Genomic DNA, 16,120 nt, shown 5'->3' on the forward strand with positions numbered 1-16,120 from the left:
CACTGTTAAAACAGTGTGAACCAGTCATACACAGTGTGTAAATGGCTGAGCGCAGCTGCTTTACAATAAAAGTATTTACAAAATCAAGTGGCCAGCCAGATAACAAAGGTTTTTGAATAAAGACAGCTCCTTCTATGATACCTGGCAGACCAATGCCTAGTCCTGAGTTAGAACTCTCTTCTCTTGGGAGGTGTTGCAGATAGCCTAGCCAGCTACATAACGTGTCACCCAGGAGAATATTTAAAGACTGATAGAGCATGGCTTGTTCCAGGAACGCAAGGATGGCCAGTAGTAGAAAATCTGTTATGTAATTAATCACATTAGTGGATAAATAATCCATATGAGCACATCATCGGATACCAAACAGCATTTTATACACTTTAATATACAAAAGTATCCCATATGGGTTAACTTAAATATGAAAAACTAAAACCCTAGTTAACTAAAACTAAAATTAATAGGTATTTCTATATTCTTATGGTCAGGAAGGCCTCTCTAAGCATAACTCCCAAGACCAAATATCTTAACAGAAAAAAATCGCAGATATGATAGGCAAAATAGAATTTTTGCAAGGCCAAAGATAGTACAATAAAAGTTAAAGAAAAAATTGTGTACACTTATAGATGTATCAAGAAAAGTCATGGGGGTGTCTGTCTGGCTCAGTTGGTGTAGCACATGACTCTTAAATTTCAGGGTTGTGAGTTCAGTCCTCATGTTGGATATAGAGATTACTTAAAAATCTTTTTTAAAAAGTCATGAAAAATACACTCTAAAGTGTTAATTTAGGGGCACCTGAGTGGCTCAGTCAGTTAAGTGTCTGACTTCGGCTCAGATCGTGATCTCGCGGTCTGTGAGTTCAAGCCCCGCATCAGGCTCTGTGCTGACAGCTAGGAGCCTGGAGCCTGCTTCTGATCCTGTATCTCCCTCTCTCTCTTCCCCTCCCCCACTCACACTCTATCTCTAAAAATAAATGAACATTAAAAAATAATAAAGTGTTAAATTAGATTACAGGTAACCTTTCTTATGTACTGTTTAATTTTTAAGAAGCATGTATAACTTATAACCAACAAAAGTAAAGATGTTTCCATTTGGGCCAGAATAATAGGGAAGGATAAAGTGTTACTCTTTGTTTAGGCAAGAAGGTATTTAACACAGGGGAGAAATTTCTTGAGAGGTTTCAAATAAGTTTTAGTACAGATTGGTACAGATACCATGTTTAACAGCTTAATGACTTGGTAGTATTTACTATTATAGCTTTTAAAACCTGTGACATAAGGGGCATCTGGGTGGCTCAGCTGGTTAAGCGACCAACTCTTGGTTTTGGCTCAAATCATGATCTTGTGGTTCATGGGATCGAGCCCTGCATCAGGCTGTGTGATGACAGTGTGGAGACTGCTTGGGATTCTCTCCCCACCCTCTCTCTGCACCCACCCTCCCTCTCTTTCTCTCCCTCAAAATAAATAAACATTTAAATAAATAAATAAAAATAGAAGTTGATGTGATGTTAAATGTTAATAAGTAAACATTCTTAATTTCCTTCTCTCTTTTGAGTTCTTTTCTCATTTACATTTGAAACCTATATCATTAGTTTTTCAGCTTATTTTTAAGTTTAATAAAATATATAGAATTTTAACACAATTTTTTACTCCATAAATTTCAGCATATAAAATTTATCTTAATGCAAAATTAAGTAAAATAATGTAAAATTAAGTAGAAAAAATTAAAGTAAAATAAATGCTGTTTCATTTTAGAGCTATATTACAGAATTCCTGGACTGAAGTCATGGATTTAATATTGAAACCCCGTTCTGGAGGTAAGAATAAAATTCATGTTAATGAAAAAAAATAGAATATCTTGTTAGGTATTTGTGGAATTACTTTGAATAAAAAATATCTGTGTATATTAGGTAGGTATTTCAGAAATTTTAAAAATTGTTTTTGGGGCTCCTGGGTGGCTCAGTCGGTTGGGCGTCTGACTTGAGCTCAGGTCATGATCTCCCGCTCTGTGAGTTCCAGCCCCACGTCGGGCTCTGTGCTGACAGCTCAGAGCCTGGAGCCTGCTTCAGATTCTGTGTCTCCCTCTCTCTCTGTCCCTCCCCCATTCATGCTCTGTCTCTCTCTGTCTCAAAAATAAATAAATGTTAAAAAAAATTTTTTTTAATTGTTTTTATAGTAAAGTTAAAAGGATAGTTTATTTTTTCACAAATTTTATGTATATATTTGAGGTTTATAATTTGTATCCTGTGTTTAGCTCTTTAGTTCATCTAATATATTAATTCATAAACAAATATATTTCTTTTGCCCCATACACTACTAAACCCCTGAACGTGCAGGAATCCAAACACATCTCACTTGTGGTTAATTTGTTAAAGCATAGTGTAGTAGAAATTAAAAACTGGGCAAAAAGTGTTGACGATTTTAGTTTGTTAGCTACTTTCCAGAAAGTACGTCTAAATTCATATCATCTAAAAAATGATTTAAATACTACTTTACAAATTATCAAAATATTTAGTCCCTTTGGGTAATTATTCATTTCCAAATTAAAGAGATAAAGTTGCCTACTTTTAAGGAGAGTTTCTATCAAATTTGCCAACACAGTAGAAGAAGAGAAAGGAGAAAAGGCTCCCTGGGTTTTGTCTTCTGTTAAATCAGCCGTGATAAGGGGACAGTAATGGACTTTCAATACTGGAGGTGGCGGGGGGGCTAATATCGACGAAGCTGTTTCATTCTGTACATTCTCCCCGTCCCACCTTCTCACCTCCTGACAGGTATTCTCAATGAGCAGAATCTGTTCAGAGTACCTGTGTTACAAAGAGCATTTTCTAATTTTGTGTTCTCTAGGAAGCGCGTTAAAGTTACGGAAATCCGTCCATTTCATAAATTGTTTTAACACAACTTTTTTTTCCCCCCAGCTGAAAAGGGCTACTTGGTTAAGTGCAGGGAAGAGTGGGCGAAGACCAAAGACCCAGCTGCTGCCCTCAGAAAACTACCTGTCAAAAGGTGTGTGGAAGGGCAGCTGCTGCGAGGACTTTCAAAATATGGAATGAAGAATATAGTCTCTGCATTTGGCATAGTGAGTGCTATTTGTGAAGTCAGGCAAATGACTTGAGGTGGCTTAATTCTTTTTAAATTTTACCTTTAAATATTTTACTAAATTTTAGAAGAGCAGAAGGTAAATAAGGATCCTTTGGTGATCTCGGAGACGTGTGTTACCTGAGTGATCCTTGTGTGTACCCTGAATGGTGACGAGGGAGGGTGGTGGGTGTGGGTGGCGTTGGCAACAGTTATTCACATGGAGGGCTGAGAAAAGCATGAAAGTGGTAAATACTGCCTACAAGGAAATTTAATTTAAATTTAATTAAATTTAACTTAAGGAATTTAATTTAAGGAAATTTAACTTAAATTTAATTTTAAGTATCTTGCTACTTGAGAAATTCAGAATCCATCTTAGGGTGCACTTCTTGATCATTGTCCAGCATCAGGACTGCAACCTGCCTCAGTAAGAGGTTGCACGGGAAGCGCCCTAGTGATTACATTTTAGTTTGGTTTCTTTGTGGTTGTTCAGGAGTGGGTACCATCTTGGCAAGTGTGGCCTCTGCCAGTGTTCAGATGGCTGTGATCCCTCGTGGACTAAAGGTTAACTCTTAAACTTAACGTCTCATTTACTCTTCCCCTGGTAAACAAGAAAGAATTTTTACTGCATGAAGTCAGTTGTCAGTTCAGTCATTCAGATTTTCTCCCTCCACGGCCATTAGCAGGAAGGAAGCACTGTTTGCTGTGTAACTAACCAATGTGTGAATTTCTAGACTTTGAGGGCCGTGTCTTTGGTTTAGGGTGTGAGCTCCACAGGACTTGCTTTATTTGCATGAACATGTGGGAGCTGCCGCCATGGAAGCTGACCATGAGCACCCCGTAGTCGGAGGAGTTCTGTCTCTAAAATTGGTTGCCGTGCATCATTCGCTGTTGCTATAAGCCTTTACAGAGATGAGATTTGAGCTACGAGCTTCTTGTTCTAGGGTCACCACTGAGCAAGTGGGAGGCCTGGGAAAGTACAGTACTTTTAATATTCAGAACGTATTTTTTTCCTTGCCTGTTTTTTATCCTTCCCTCCAGATACCAAGAAATAATCGCTTAATGTATATTCATAGCTACCAAAGCTATGTGTGGAATAACATGGTAAGCAAGAGGATAGAGGAGTATGGACTGAGACCCGTCCCGGGGGACCTCGTTCTCAAAGGAGGTAAAAAGGCAGATATCCTCCTGACTCCACCAAACTAGGGTTCAGTCATTTGACACTAGTGCTTAAAATCCAGCCTGGCCACTGCTTGGGGAGCGTGGGGGGTGTCTAGTAAGGTTAAATGGAAAGGCATTGTAAGCTCAGACGGAACGCTTTGCATCTGTATCTCTAATCAAAATATGCATACGATTTGAGTAAGCGCCTGATTCTCTTCTGGGTCTCTGGGCCTCCATTTTCTTGGCTAGAAGAAGATTTGAATGAGATGTTGTCTTTAAGTCTTTTTCTAAACTTTAATCTGGGTCTAGCAAATACTCCTCTATACTTCTGGACTTGCCTTGGCGCCTCAGCTGTTGTCCGCCAGTTTTAAAGAGTTTCTGTAAGTCAGCGCTCGACCAGAGCTCACTTCACACGCGGGCCGTGACGTAACAGACACTTAGTGCGTACTCTGTGCCGGCAATGTTCATAAAACACACAGCTGATCCCCTCTGATGCTGAGCCCCCACCTTGTGTCAGGCCTTGTGTTAAGCCCTTTGCCTACCTCTTCTGGTTTAAAGCTCACAGTATTCTGTGAAGTGTTCCCTGTGTTCTTCAGACAAGATTCACAAGATTCCACATCTGGTTAAAAAAAGAAAAGGCAGAGATTCAGAATCAAAGTCGGCCTGTTTCCAAAGTCCATGTTCTGGCACACCCAGCCGCCCTTCTCCTGTCTGAAGACATAGCCTGTTCATCTACATGTATACCCAGTAAATCCACTAAGGGTCCTGTTGAGAAATTTTGATTATCCTGGATTAATAGTTTTTAATCTCCTCCAATGTTGATTACATCCAGTGTGTTTTAATGTCCCATATGCCATCACATTTCATCCTCTAAACGCAGACTGATTTAAAATTATTCTTTTATCAAAATGCATCCAATGGCGATAGCTTTCCAGATAGTATTTTGTAGGGTTGTTTAAAAAGGGGAAAGCAGCTTGTTTTTTTAAAGCATTCTAAAAACATAAGGGTGCAGCTGAGAAATAAATGTTGTTTGTTTTTTTGTTTTTTGTTTTTTGTTTTTTTTTACTTTCCACTTGTTATGAATCCATGATTTTATTTCTTGGGTAGAGCAGAAAAGACAGAAAGGTATCTAACTTAATTTCCTTAAATTTTGTAGGCCACTCATCCTGTGTCAGCTTGCATATAATTTTTGAAGATCAAGCTCATGAAAATATCACCTATTTTCGTAGTTTTTCTTAATTTATCTGTGTGTCAATTTGCAGCTACAGCCACCTATGTTGATGAAGAAGATGTTAATAATTACTCCATCCATGATGTGGTAATGCCTTTGCCTGGTTTCGATGTTATCTACCCAAAGCATAAAAGTAAGTTCCCTGTCAGGGGAAAGTAGATAAAACAAAGCCTGACATATTTAAGCCACTTACCAGCCACCAAGAATAGAGAGAGGGGAAAAAATCAGTACTTTAAATATGATTTTAGAACTTTCATTTCTGTCAGACTTGAAAATGTTTAGATTTCAAACATTTATAAACTATGTTTACATATATAAAGTCTCCCTGAAAGGTATTCAAGTGGATAATTTTTTTTAATGTTTATTTTTGAGACAGAGGGAGACAGAGCATGAGTGAGGGAGGGGCAGAGACAGAGGGAGACACAGAATCTGAAACAGGCTCCAGGCTCTGAGCTGTCAGCACAAAGCCCGATGCGGGTCTCAAACCCACGAACCATGAGATCATGACCTGACCCGAAGTCGGACACTTAACCGACTGAGCCACCCAGGCGCCCCTCAAATGGATAATTTTTAAAAAATTTTTATTTTTAGGTAATCTCTACACCCAACATGGGGTTCGAACTTAAGTACCCCAAGTTCAAGAGTTGTATGTTCCACTAAGTCAGTCAGGTGCCCCTGGGTAATTTAAATTAAGAAACAAAATGGTGGAGGGGCTCCTGGGTGGCTCCTTCAGCTAAGGGGCTGACTTCTGCTCAGGTTATTATCTTGAGGTTTTGGGAGTTAGAGCTCCATGTCAGATTCTGTATGCTGGCAGCACGCAGCCTGCTTGCAATTCTCTCTCTCCCTCCCTCCCCCCCCCCCGCCTCTCTCTCTCTCTCTCTGCCCCTCCCTACTCACACTGCCTTTGTCTCTTTCAAATGAGTAAAAACTTAAAAAAACAAAAAAAAGACATCTTTTCTCTCGAGGGGTCAGAATGATTATTTTGCTTATCAATGTTATATTCCTTGTAACCATACAAGTTACAGAATGCTTAGGAATTAACACCCTTCTTTGATACTGCAAATACTGACAAAAGTTAGTCATCTGCCACTTACAAATTAATATAATCAGATTGCTGTGCTTCTAATTCTTATGTGAGGTTGACTTCACTGAGAGAAAGCAGAGAAAAGGAGGAGGGAATGAATAGGAGGGGGGAGGGGGAGGGGAACAGTCTGCCTACCCTATGGCACAGGGTAATGCCATTTAAGCCATAAATTCAATACAGCTTTTGACAAAGTCTGTTCATGGAATCCTTGTGGCGAAGACAGGGGCTCGTAGACTGGATGGGCATGTGGATCGGTTACATGTGCGCGCTTGGCATCCAGCAGTGCTCAATTTAGGGATCCCTGTTGTCTTAGAGATACGTTGTGAGGGAGTCTTTCCTTGATCCTGGTCTACCCAATATTTTTTATGAATAACTTGAATAAGAAATCTGCAGGGTGCCTGGGTGGCTCGGTAGGTGAAGTGTCCAACTTCAACTCAGATCATGATCTCACAGTTCATGGGTTCGAGCCCCGCGTCGGGCTCTGTGCTGACAGCTCAGAGCCTATAGGCTGCTTCAGGTTCTGTGTCTCCCTCTCTCTCTGCCCCTTCCCTGCTCGTGCACTCTCTCTCTCTGTCTCAAATATAAATAAACATTTTTTAAAAATCTGCTTATCATGTTTACAAGTTATGTTACCCAAAACTGTTAATACTAATTGTATAAAAAGTAAATTTTTTAAAAGAACTACAGAAGGCATTTAATAGAGTTAAATATAAATTCTTACTTCTGTAAAGGTCCGGCTTGATAGTAGTCTATATAAAAAGTATCTGGAGTTCTTATTGAACATCATTCTGCTACCCTGAGGCAGATGAAGGGTTTTGTGGAGAATACAGCAATGTCAGAAGAGGGACAGTTGAAAGAACGTGTGTGTGGCCTAAAGAAGATACGGCTTAAAGGTCCAGCACTTGTGTGAACATGTGAAAAAGGGCAGTTAACCTGCTGTGTTGCAAAGCAGTGAACAGAAGTTATAAAAAGACAGATTTCAGCTTGGAATAAGGAACTTTCTAACAATTGGTGAGCCTCACAAAGACGTTACCGTAAATGGCAACCTGCAAGCAAAGGCCGGGTGACTGTCTCTCTCAGGTGTTATAAAAAAGACTCCACATCAGGGGCGAGGGTGAGCCAGATTGTTTTCCCAGGTCTCTTATTTTTATACATTTATTTATAACTGCCTTCTTCAGGAATTGGAGGCCTCTGTACATGCTCTCTTCCAACTCTGAGCATGTATAAATTATAGGTTAATAACTTCTCTTGAAATGGCCTTTTATAGTTAGCTTGAGAACCTTACACCCCAGATACTGTGGCTGCTTATGAGAGATAACTTACAAGTTGCTCAAATCTAAGCTGGAGACATCTAGTCCTAGTAGTTAATCCCTAAATTTTGATTCTAGAGAACAGGCTGGATTATAAATGAGAGGGACTAATATGTTAGGATGCTATGAATTTATTTGTGGTCTGGCAGAAGGTGGCTTGCTCACATGCTGCATTCCAGCTAACTTTTTGTATCTTACAGTTAGCGAAGCCTACAGGGAAATGCTCACAGCAGACAATCTGGATATTGACAACATGAGACACAAAATTCGAGATTACTCCTTATCAGGAGCCTACCGAAAGATCATTATTCGTCCTCAGAATGTCAGTTGGTGAGTGATAGTCTGGAAGGAAGTAGAACTGAATTACAACGTGAGATTTAAAGCTTTTGCATCACATGTTTATTGTCCAGTGTTGACAACCTGGCATAGAAGCATTACTTGTTGTTACTATTATCATTATTACTTCTACTTGCATTTTTCAATCATCAGGAAACAAACGAGTGTAAGTGGTTAAGTTTACATTTTATAGACCTTGCTAAATTATTGAAGATCTATGCAGAGTGGGGCGCCTGGGTGGCTCAGTGGGTTAAGTGTTTGACCTTGGCTCAGGTCATGATCACGCATTCCATGGGTTTAAACCCAGCGTCAGGCTCAGAGCCTGGAGCCTGCTTCGGATTCTATGTCTCCCTCTCTCTCTGCCCCTCCCCTGCTTGCACACATGCACGTGCTTGTGAGATCTCTCTCTCTCTCTCTCTCAAAAATAAAAATAAACGTTAATAAAAAGGAAGAAGGGGCACCTGGGTGGCTCAGTCAATTAAGTGTCTGACTTCAGCTCAGGTCATGATCTCATAGTTCGTGAGTTTGAGCCCGCATCAGGCTTTAAAAAAAAAAAAAAGGAAGAAACATTTAAACTTTTTCCCTACTTTGAAAAAACTAAGATTTGCTTATAAAGCTATCCCTGAGCAAGCTACCTTTATTCCGAATTAGCTATGAGTTTCAAACACTGATCTGTTTGTTTTAATATGTTCTGAAGAAAAAAACATACATGTATTAACTCATTTAAAATATTTCAGTATATTTATTTGATAATTTTATAAAACTCAGTTCTGTTTGATAATTTTAAAAACTAAATCCTGAATTAGTTGTCCATTGCCGGGAGATTCTCTCTCTTCCCTGTCTCCATCTCTGGGTTGTGGGATGAGGTTGGCCAGGTTGGATTTGGTCTTCCCCACCCCAGAGAGCTGTTTCTGGTGAGTAACACGGTGCTGTTAGAAGTGATGACCACCGTGGAGAAGATACAAATGCCATTACTAATTCACATCTTCACCAAGTGAAGTTTCCACCTACATAGAAAAAGAATTTCCATCCTAAGGAAGCATTTTATATTTTTTTTAACAGAGTCTGGCATCATTTGTCATCTTGTTGTATATCATACAAAAGCAATACTTACATGTAAAATCTGGCCCTGTTCTGTTATTGAACAGCTTCCCCTTAGAATTTCTTACACAGGCCTGTGTGTTTTTTCCTTTCTAAGAAAATGGTGATGAGCAGTTTTAGTTCCTTTCATAGAAGTTTGCATTCACACTTTATTTGTGTGTTTTGAAGGGAAGTCGTTGCATATGATGATCCCAAAATTCCACTCTTCAACACAGATGTGGACAACCTAGAAGGGAAACCACCACCGGTGTTTGCTTCTGGTAAGTTTACTCAGCCGTCAGCCCTGTGTCAACTTTGAAACATTTTCTCAGACGAAAACATAAATTAAACTGCCACCTTCCACCTGCCCAGTGATTGCTATTTTGTGTTTTGTCATCTTGGTTTCGTGGTTATAGCTTGATGTCAGGTGATTAGAACAATAGATTTCACTGAAAATGAATGAACATTATGGTATTAGGTGGTTGAATATTTCCTCCCCTACTGAGTGAACAAAGGTGAGGGAATATCCAGGAACAGAGTCTAAAACATGAAATCTGCATTGTCATTGTCAACTTCTGGCTGCCATTCCCTCGTCTGTTTCCACCCTGTGCCCTTCTTGAAGGTTCCAAGTAGAATTACTGTCGGGATTCGGCTGGATCATATACTTCTGATCTCACTTCTACATTTTATTCTCTGAGGCCCCACGGGAGGTGGTGCCTGCAGAAGAGCCCAGTTCTTTCCTCTCTGTAGCGATTATATGACTCGCCCCAGTCTCTCTGCAGCTGCCTTCCTTTTCTGACCGTTCTCTTCTTTCTTGCCTGGCAGAAGGCAAATACAGAGCTCTGAAGATGGATTTTTCTCTTCCTCCTTCTACCTACGCTACCATGGCCATTCGCGAAGTGCTAAAAATGGATACCAGCATCAAGAACCAGACCCAGCTGAACACCACCTGGCTCCGCTGAGTCCTTTTTCCCCAGACGAGAACATGCAGACTGGTGTTTGCTGGCTTCTTGTTCATTTTTGTCTTAGTACAGACCATAGGTGTATTTTAGATCTTTGTAGCTAAAGATTATTTGTATTTTTTCAAGTTTTTATTAGCTTAATTTGCAATATTTGTACACATAATACAAATCCTGAGGATCCTAATTCTAGCTCAGAGAATATAAATTGATCAGAATATATTTCAGGTGCTTAAATCATAGTAAAACATCAGCTTTATTTGGCTTTATGATAATTTAAAAGGACTTTCGGTTTAAACTTGCAATTTTAAGTTTCGCTTCATTCTTAAAGGATGACATGAATTTTTCATGTAGCCATGAATGGAATATGCAGCAATGCATTTTAAGAGAAAATGCAGCAAAGCAAATCTTGACTATGGATAAATAGATGCCCCCACCCCGCCTATAAGTACAGTACTCATGCTTATTTAAATGATGATAAAACATGTCCAGGTTATAGATGCAAAAGTGGCTGTCATCATCTAACTCCCATGCCAGGTTTAGGTAAGTGTGGATAGATCTTTTAGTTGCAGTAGCTTTTGCATTTATATTATCGTTGCCTTGTAGGACAGTTGCGTGATAGGACCTTTTTTCTCAGTGTAAACATGTGTCGCTATTTTTATTAGTCAAGGTGTGATTTTTACTCTAGGTGCCTTTTATGTTCAGAATGCTTTCCACTGGACTGGTATTTGTCCACAAGTAAATGACGGCAGAGAAGAAAACTTTAAACCTTTACAAAAGGGCTCCTCCGATCAGCAGCCTCACCCTTTGTCACCTTCGGCTTGGGTATTTCCGTTTCTGGCATTGTGTAAAACTTTTCTCTGGTGTGAAAGGCTGACTATGCCTTGCCAAGGATGTGTGACATAATTGCACCAGTTTTTATTTTCTACCATTTCTAGAACAAAATATAATAAATATTTTTTAAAACTCCTTTCTAGTTATGGGTGGTTTTTTTTTAAGTTTATTTATTTATTTTGAGAGAGAGAAAGCACGAGCAGGTGAGGGGCAGAGAGAGAGAAAGAGAGAATTCCGAGCAGGCTCCACACTGTCAGCACAGAGCCCAACGCAGGGCTCAAACTCATGAACTGCGAGATCATGACCTGAGCCAAAGTCGGATGCTTAACCGACTGAACCACTGAGGCGCTCCCTGTATTAGTTATGTTAATAAGTTAAATAAGTTATCTAAAACTGAGTGCAGATGAGAACCTTGGCCCAGACTGAGGGCAAGGCAATAAGTGATTGAGGGATCCTCAGAGATGGTGTCGACACAAAGGTGTGTGTCATGATCAGGTGTGAGATGTCATGAAAATCATACAGTTGAGTGTCCGACTATACGACTCTTGGACAATGATGGACTGGATTCAAGGTTATTCTTACAATAACACCCCTCACTTGCTTTCCAGTGTGCTTTCTGGAGAGAAGAATGGAGAAGACCTTCTGTACCAGGAGCATCACGCCATAGCAGGGTGGGTGACATTTGTCCCGTATCTGGTACTGGACAGTTCAGGACTGTTTTTCAGCCCTTGTGTTTTAATGGCATCCATCACACTACAGAGGTGGAGAGATATTAGAAATGTCATGGTAAATAGCCCTTTTAGCTGGCTGGTTTCTAAAGAATCTCTTACCTACAAAAGCCAAATATATTAAATGTGTATTGGACTGTTTGTAGTTTCCAGTGCTCCCGAGTTATTTTCCTTCATCAGACTGATTAGTGAACATGCTTATTAAGGGGACCTAACTCTGCCTAATGCAAGTACAATCAGTAGTTCTGCATTTATAAATTTATATTACCAGAAAAAAAAAAAGTCCAAACTCAGAAATGTTCTCTTCATCTGAGAATACTTAGAGCCGTATAGGTTGAGTTCATTTTCCCCTGGCATTAGCCAACTAACAGTTTGTGCATGTTTCCTCTTAAATACCAGCTGGAAGATAGTGAATCAGGCAGAGTCTTAGAGCCATTTTTTTTTTTTTTTAATGTTTTAGTTTTGGGAGCATGCAAGCAGGGAGGAAGGTACAGAGGATCTGAAATGGGCTCTGTGCTGACAGCAGCAAGCCTGATGTGGGGTTCGAACTCACAAACTGTGAGAACATGACCTGAGCCGGTCAGACACTCAACCAACTGAGCCACCCAGGTGCCCCTCTTAGAGCTGTTTTGAGACTCTAGGACACTATCTAACTCCAGGAATCAATCATTGCCTTAGCAGAGATGTCAGGACATTTTATTGTTAACAAAGGGGGGGATATTTCTCTGAGGCAAGTTTATAAGCCTGAAAACAGCCTCATCCCTAACTACACCTTCGTTTGTAAGTTTTTGGCTAAAAGAAATAACAAAAGACCATTATTTTTTTTATTATGATATAAACTCAGCACTATTTACTAATGGAAAAGTAAGCTAAATAGTCATACTATCAACTGATTTTATTCATGGTTTTATGTTGTAGAGGATAACTAGACAGTCATTACACAAATTGAAAAAAATATTTCCTGGTTGAGTCCAACCAAAAAATGAGCAGCACCTACAGTAGCACATTGGTACTTCAACCTTTGCCAGTTGTGGGGCTCCTGGGTGGCTGAGTCAGTTGAGCCTCCGACTTCGGCTCAGGTCACAATCTCACAGTCTGTGAGTTCAAGCCCCGTGTCGGGCTCTGTGCTGACAGCTCAGAGCCTGGAGCCTGCTTCGGATTCTGTGTCTCCCTCTCTCTCTGCCCCTCCCCCATTCATGCTGTCTCTCTCTCTCTCTCTTTCTCTCTCTCTCTCTCAAAAATAAATAAACATTAAAAGAAAAAAAATTTTTAAACCTTTACCAGTTGTGCCAGCAATACATACTAGCACAAACTGGTCTTTGTCCTGGAATGCTCTTTGTGGCCAATTTTGCACTAAAAAAATAAGGATCTTTGTGGTACACAATAGAATATTTATACGTGTGTGTGTATGCGCACATGTGTGTGCGCAGCCTCTACTGATGTGTGTATATGTCATATTTTGAAATAAAAACAGTGTATCCGTGTCATTACCACACATGACGAGAGCTCAGTGGAAGAACTCAGAGCTAGGAATGGCCGGGTTTTGCCCTTCATTAACTGAAGAGTACATAGCAGAGGATAACTTCATAGTTTTCTTTGTTTGGTGAAATCTGCTCTCCTACTTAATGGGGTCATATTCCTGTAGGCTAAAACTTCTCAGTTTGGGAACTTGCAAAATCTGAGGAAAAAGTATGGATGTTGTTTCCAGGGAAGGAAAGAAGACACGTGTATACACATACACACACCCCTACACATACATAAAATACATAAATAACTTTTTTATTTTAATATTGTTTTTTTTTTTTTTTTTTTGAGAGAGAGAGAGCGTGTGTAAGCAGGGGAGGGCCAGAGATGGAGAGAGAGAATCCCAAGAAGGCTCTGCACTGTCAGCGCAGAGCCCGACACGGGGCTCGATCTCAGGAACCGTGAGACCATGACCTGAGCCAAAATCAAGAGACACTTAACCAACTGAGCCACCCAGGCGCCCCGATAACTTTTCTTTTTAATGTCTTGTTTATTTTTGAGAGAGTGCCGTGTGCAAGCAGGGGAGGGGGGCAAAGGATCTGAAGCTGTCAGCACAGAGCCCAACGCAGGGCTCGAACTCACAAACTGTGAGGTCATAACCCGAGCTGAAGTTGGAGACTTGCCTGAGCCACCCAGGCACTCCTAGGTATGCTAACTTTTTATACAATTTTATGGGCTCTAGTGTTTTCAAATGAGACCCCCCCCCCCCCACTACTCTAAGTAAGTGCTGTCCAAACTTTAACGTGCATGGGAATCCCCTGGCAATCTTGTAATGCTGTGGAACGTACTTCAGGAACTCCAGGTGAAGTCAGAAATACTTTGCATTTCTAACAAGCTCGCAGAGGGTCCTATGCTGCTCGTCTGCACACCACCCTTGGGGAAGCAAGGCTCACACCTGCAGTGGCCGGTGCATCAGCCACCAGCCACGCCTGCTTAATTTAAATGTGAGCTAACTAACATGTAAAATTCAGCTTTCCGGTCGTGCTAGCCGTAGTCCAGCTGCTCCATTGCTGTGTGTGTGGGTGGCAGCTGCCGTGCTGGATGGCACTTAGGTAACCAGTCCGTCATCCCAACACAGGAATCCATGTTGGTCAGGTGTGACACCAGCGACCCTAATACCAAGGGCACATGTTGAACATGTGCGAGTGGGATGACCTTGCAGTTAGATCCGGGGCCCCTGTTGATGACTGAAGAGTTCCCACTTGACATAGATCACCCCAGGAGTGTTCCTGAAATTTGCTTCCATTTCCTGGCTTTCTCCAGGACCACCTGTGATCCTGTTTTCTCCTTTTCTGCCCTTGATTGCATCCAAACATCTTGTCCAAAGGTTTCCTTCAACCTGTGTTAAGGCTCTATGGCCTTGTTGCCCTATATGGGAAAATTATCCCAAAAGAGTCTTAACTGCCGTAATTAAAAATGTTTCTGGGGCGCCTGGGTTGCTCAGTTGGTTAAGCGTCTGACTCGATATCAGCTCAGGTCATGATCTCATGGTTTCATGGGTTCAAGCCCCACGTTGGGCTCTATGCTGACAGCACAGAGTCTGCTTAGAATTCTCTCTCTCTCTCTCTCTCTCTCTCTCTCTCTCTCTCTCTCCGTCTCTCTGCCCCTCCTTCACGCTGTCTCTTTTTCAAAATAAATAACTTTAAAATTTTTTTCAAAATGTTCCTTCTTGACTGGCACACACTGTAGCTTCTAACGGAAGCAGATCACTAAAAAGCAAGGATGGCTAGAATCCATGTGGTTTTGATGTGTAACAGGAGTACAGTAACACGGCATTTCCACCTGTGCTGAAGACTGGCAAGTGGCCAGCAGGTAAAAGGTGGCACCAGGGAACAGTGGTGGGAGAAGTTGTTCAAGGCCTTCGTCTTCTAATGCATACTATCTGGTCAGAAGCTCCAAATGTTTCTCCAGAACCATGCTGCCCAATAGAAATATAATGTGTGTTAGTATGTTATTTAAAATTTTCTAGTAGCCACATTAAGATAGTAAAAAGATCCATTGATAGATGAAGGGGTAAAGACACACCTACAGGGGCGCCTGGGTGGCTCAGTCGGTTAAGCACCCAACTTTTGGTTTCAGCTCAGGTCACAATCTCACGGTTTGTAAGATTGAGCCCTATGTCAGGCTCTGCACAGACAGTGCGGAGCCTGCTTGGGATTCCCTCCCCCTCTCTCTGCCCCTCCCCTACGTTCTCTCTCTCTCAATATAAATTAATAAACATTAAAAAAAAAAAAGACACACAATGGAGTATTGCTCAGCTTTAGAATGAGATCTTGCCATTTACAACAACATGGATGGACCTAGAGGGTATTATGCTAAAGTGAAATGTGTCAGATGAAGACAAATACTATATGATTTCACTTACATGTGGAATCTGAAAAGCAGAAGCAGATCCATAAATTCAGAGAATAAACTGACAGCTACCAGTGGAGGAGGCATGGGCAGAAGGAATGAAGGAGTGTGGGAGGTACAAGTTTCCAGTGTTAGGGAAGGAATAAGTCATGGGAATAAAAGGCACAACTTAGGAAATATAGTCAGTGATACTATAATAGCATTGTATGATAACACGGTAGCTACACTTGTGAGCAAAGCATAATGTATGGACTCACTCACTATGTTGTACGCCTGACACTAAAGTAACATTGTGTGTCAACTGTACTATAATTTTTAAAAAGTAAAAAGAGGGACACCTGGCTGGCTCAGTCAGTAGAGCATGTAACTCTTGATCTCAGGGTCATGGGTTCATGCCCTACATTAGGTGTGGAGATTACTTTAAAAAAAAATTTTTTTTTAAGTGGTTGT

General features: G+C 40.8%; 1 protein-coding gene across 1 annotated transcript in view; it reads left to right on the plus strand.

The window, feature by feature from the left end:
• PUS7 (pseudouridine synthase 7) overlaps nt 1-11,201 on the plus strand; it is a 56,617-nt gene extending 45,416 nt beyond the window's left edge. The window contains exons 10-16 of the mRNA XM_047096674.1: nt 1,752-1,813; nt 2,912-3,072; nt 4,113-4,239; nt 5,495-5,596; nt 8,058-8,187; nt 9,463-9,554; nt 10,099-11,201. Coding sequence (XP_046952630.1) covers nt 1,752-1,813; nt 2,912-3,072; nt 4,113-4,239; nt 5,495-5,596; nt 8,058-8,187; nt 9,463-9,554; nt 10,099-10,235 — 811 coding nt within the window. The 3' untranslated portion in view covers nt 10,236-11,201. The remainder of the gene's footprint in view (nt 1-1,751; nt 1,814-2,911; nt 3,073-4,112; nt 4,240-5,494; nt 5,597-8,057; nt 8,188-9,462; nt 9,555-10,098) is intronic.
• Nucleotides 11,202-16,120: the final 4,919 nt, after the last annotated feature.

This window comes from Lynx rufus, unplaced genomic scaffold (assembly GCF_022079265.1).
Source record: "Lynx rufus isolate CCGP_SWC_20201006 ecotype Redwood Valley unplaced genomic scaffold, mLynRuf1.p SCAF_4, whole genome shotgun sequence".
Lineage (NCBI taxonomy): Eukaryota > Metazoa > Chordata > Mammalia > Carnivora > Felidae > Lynx > Lynx rufus.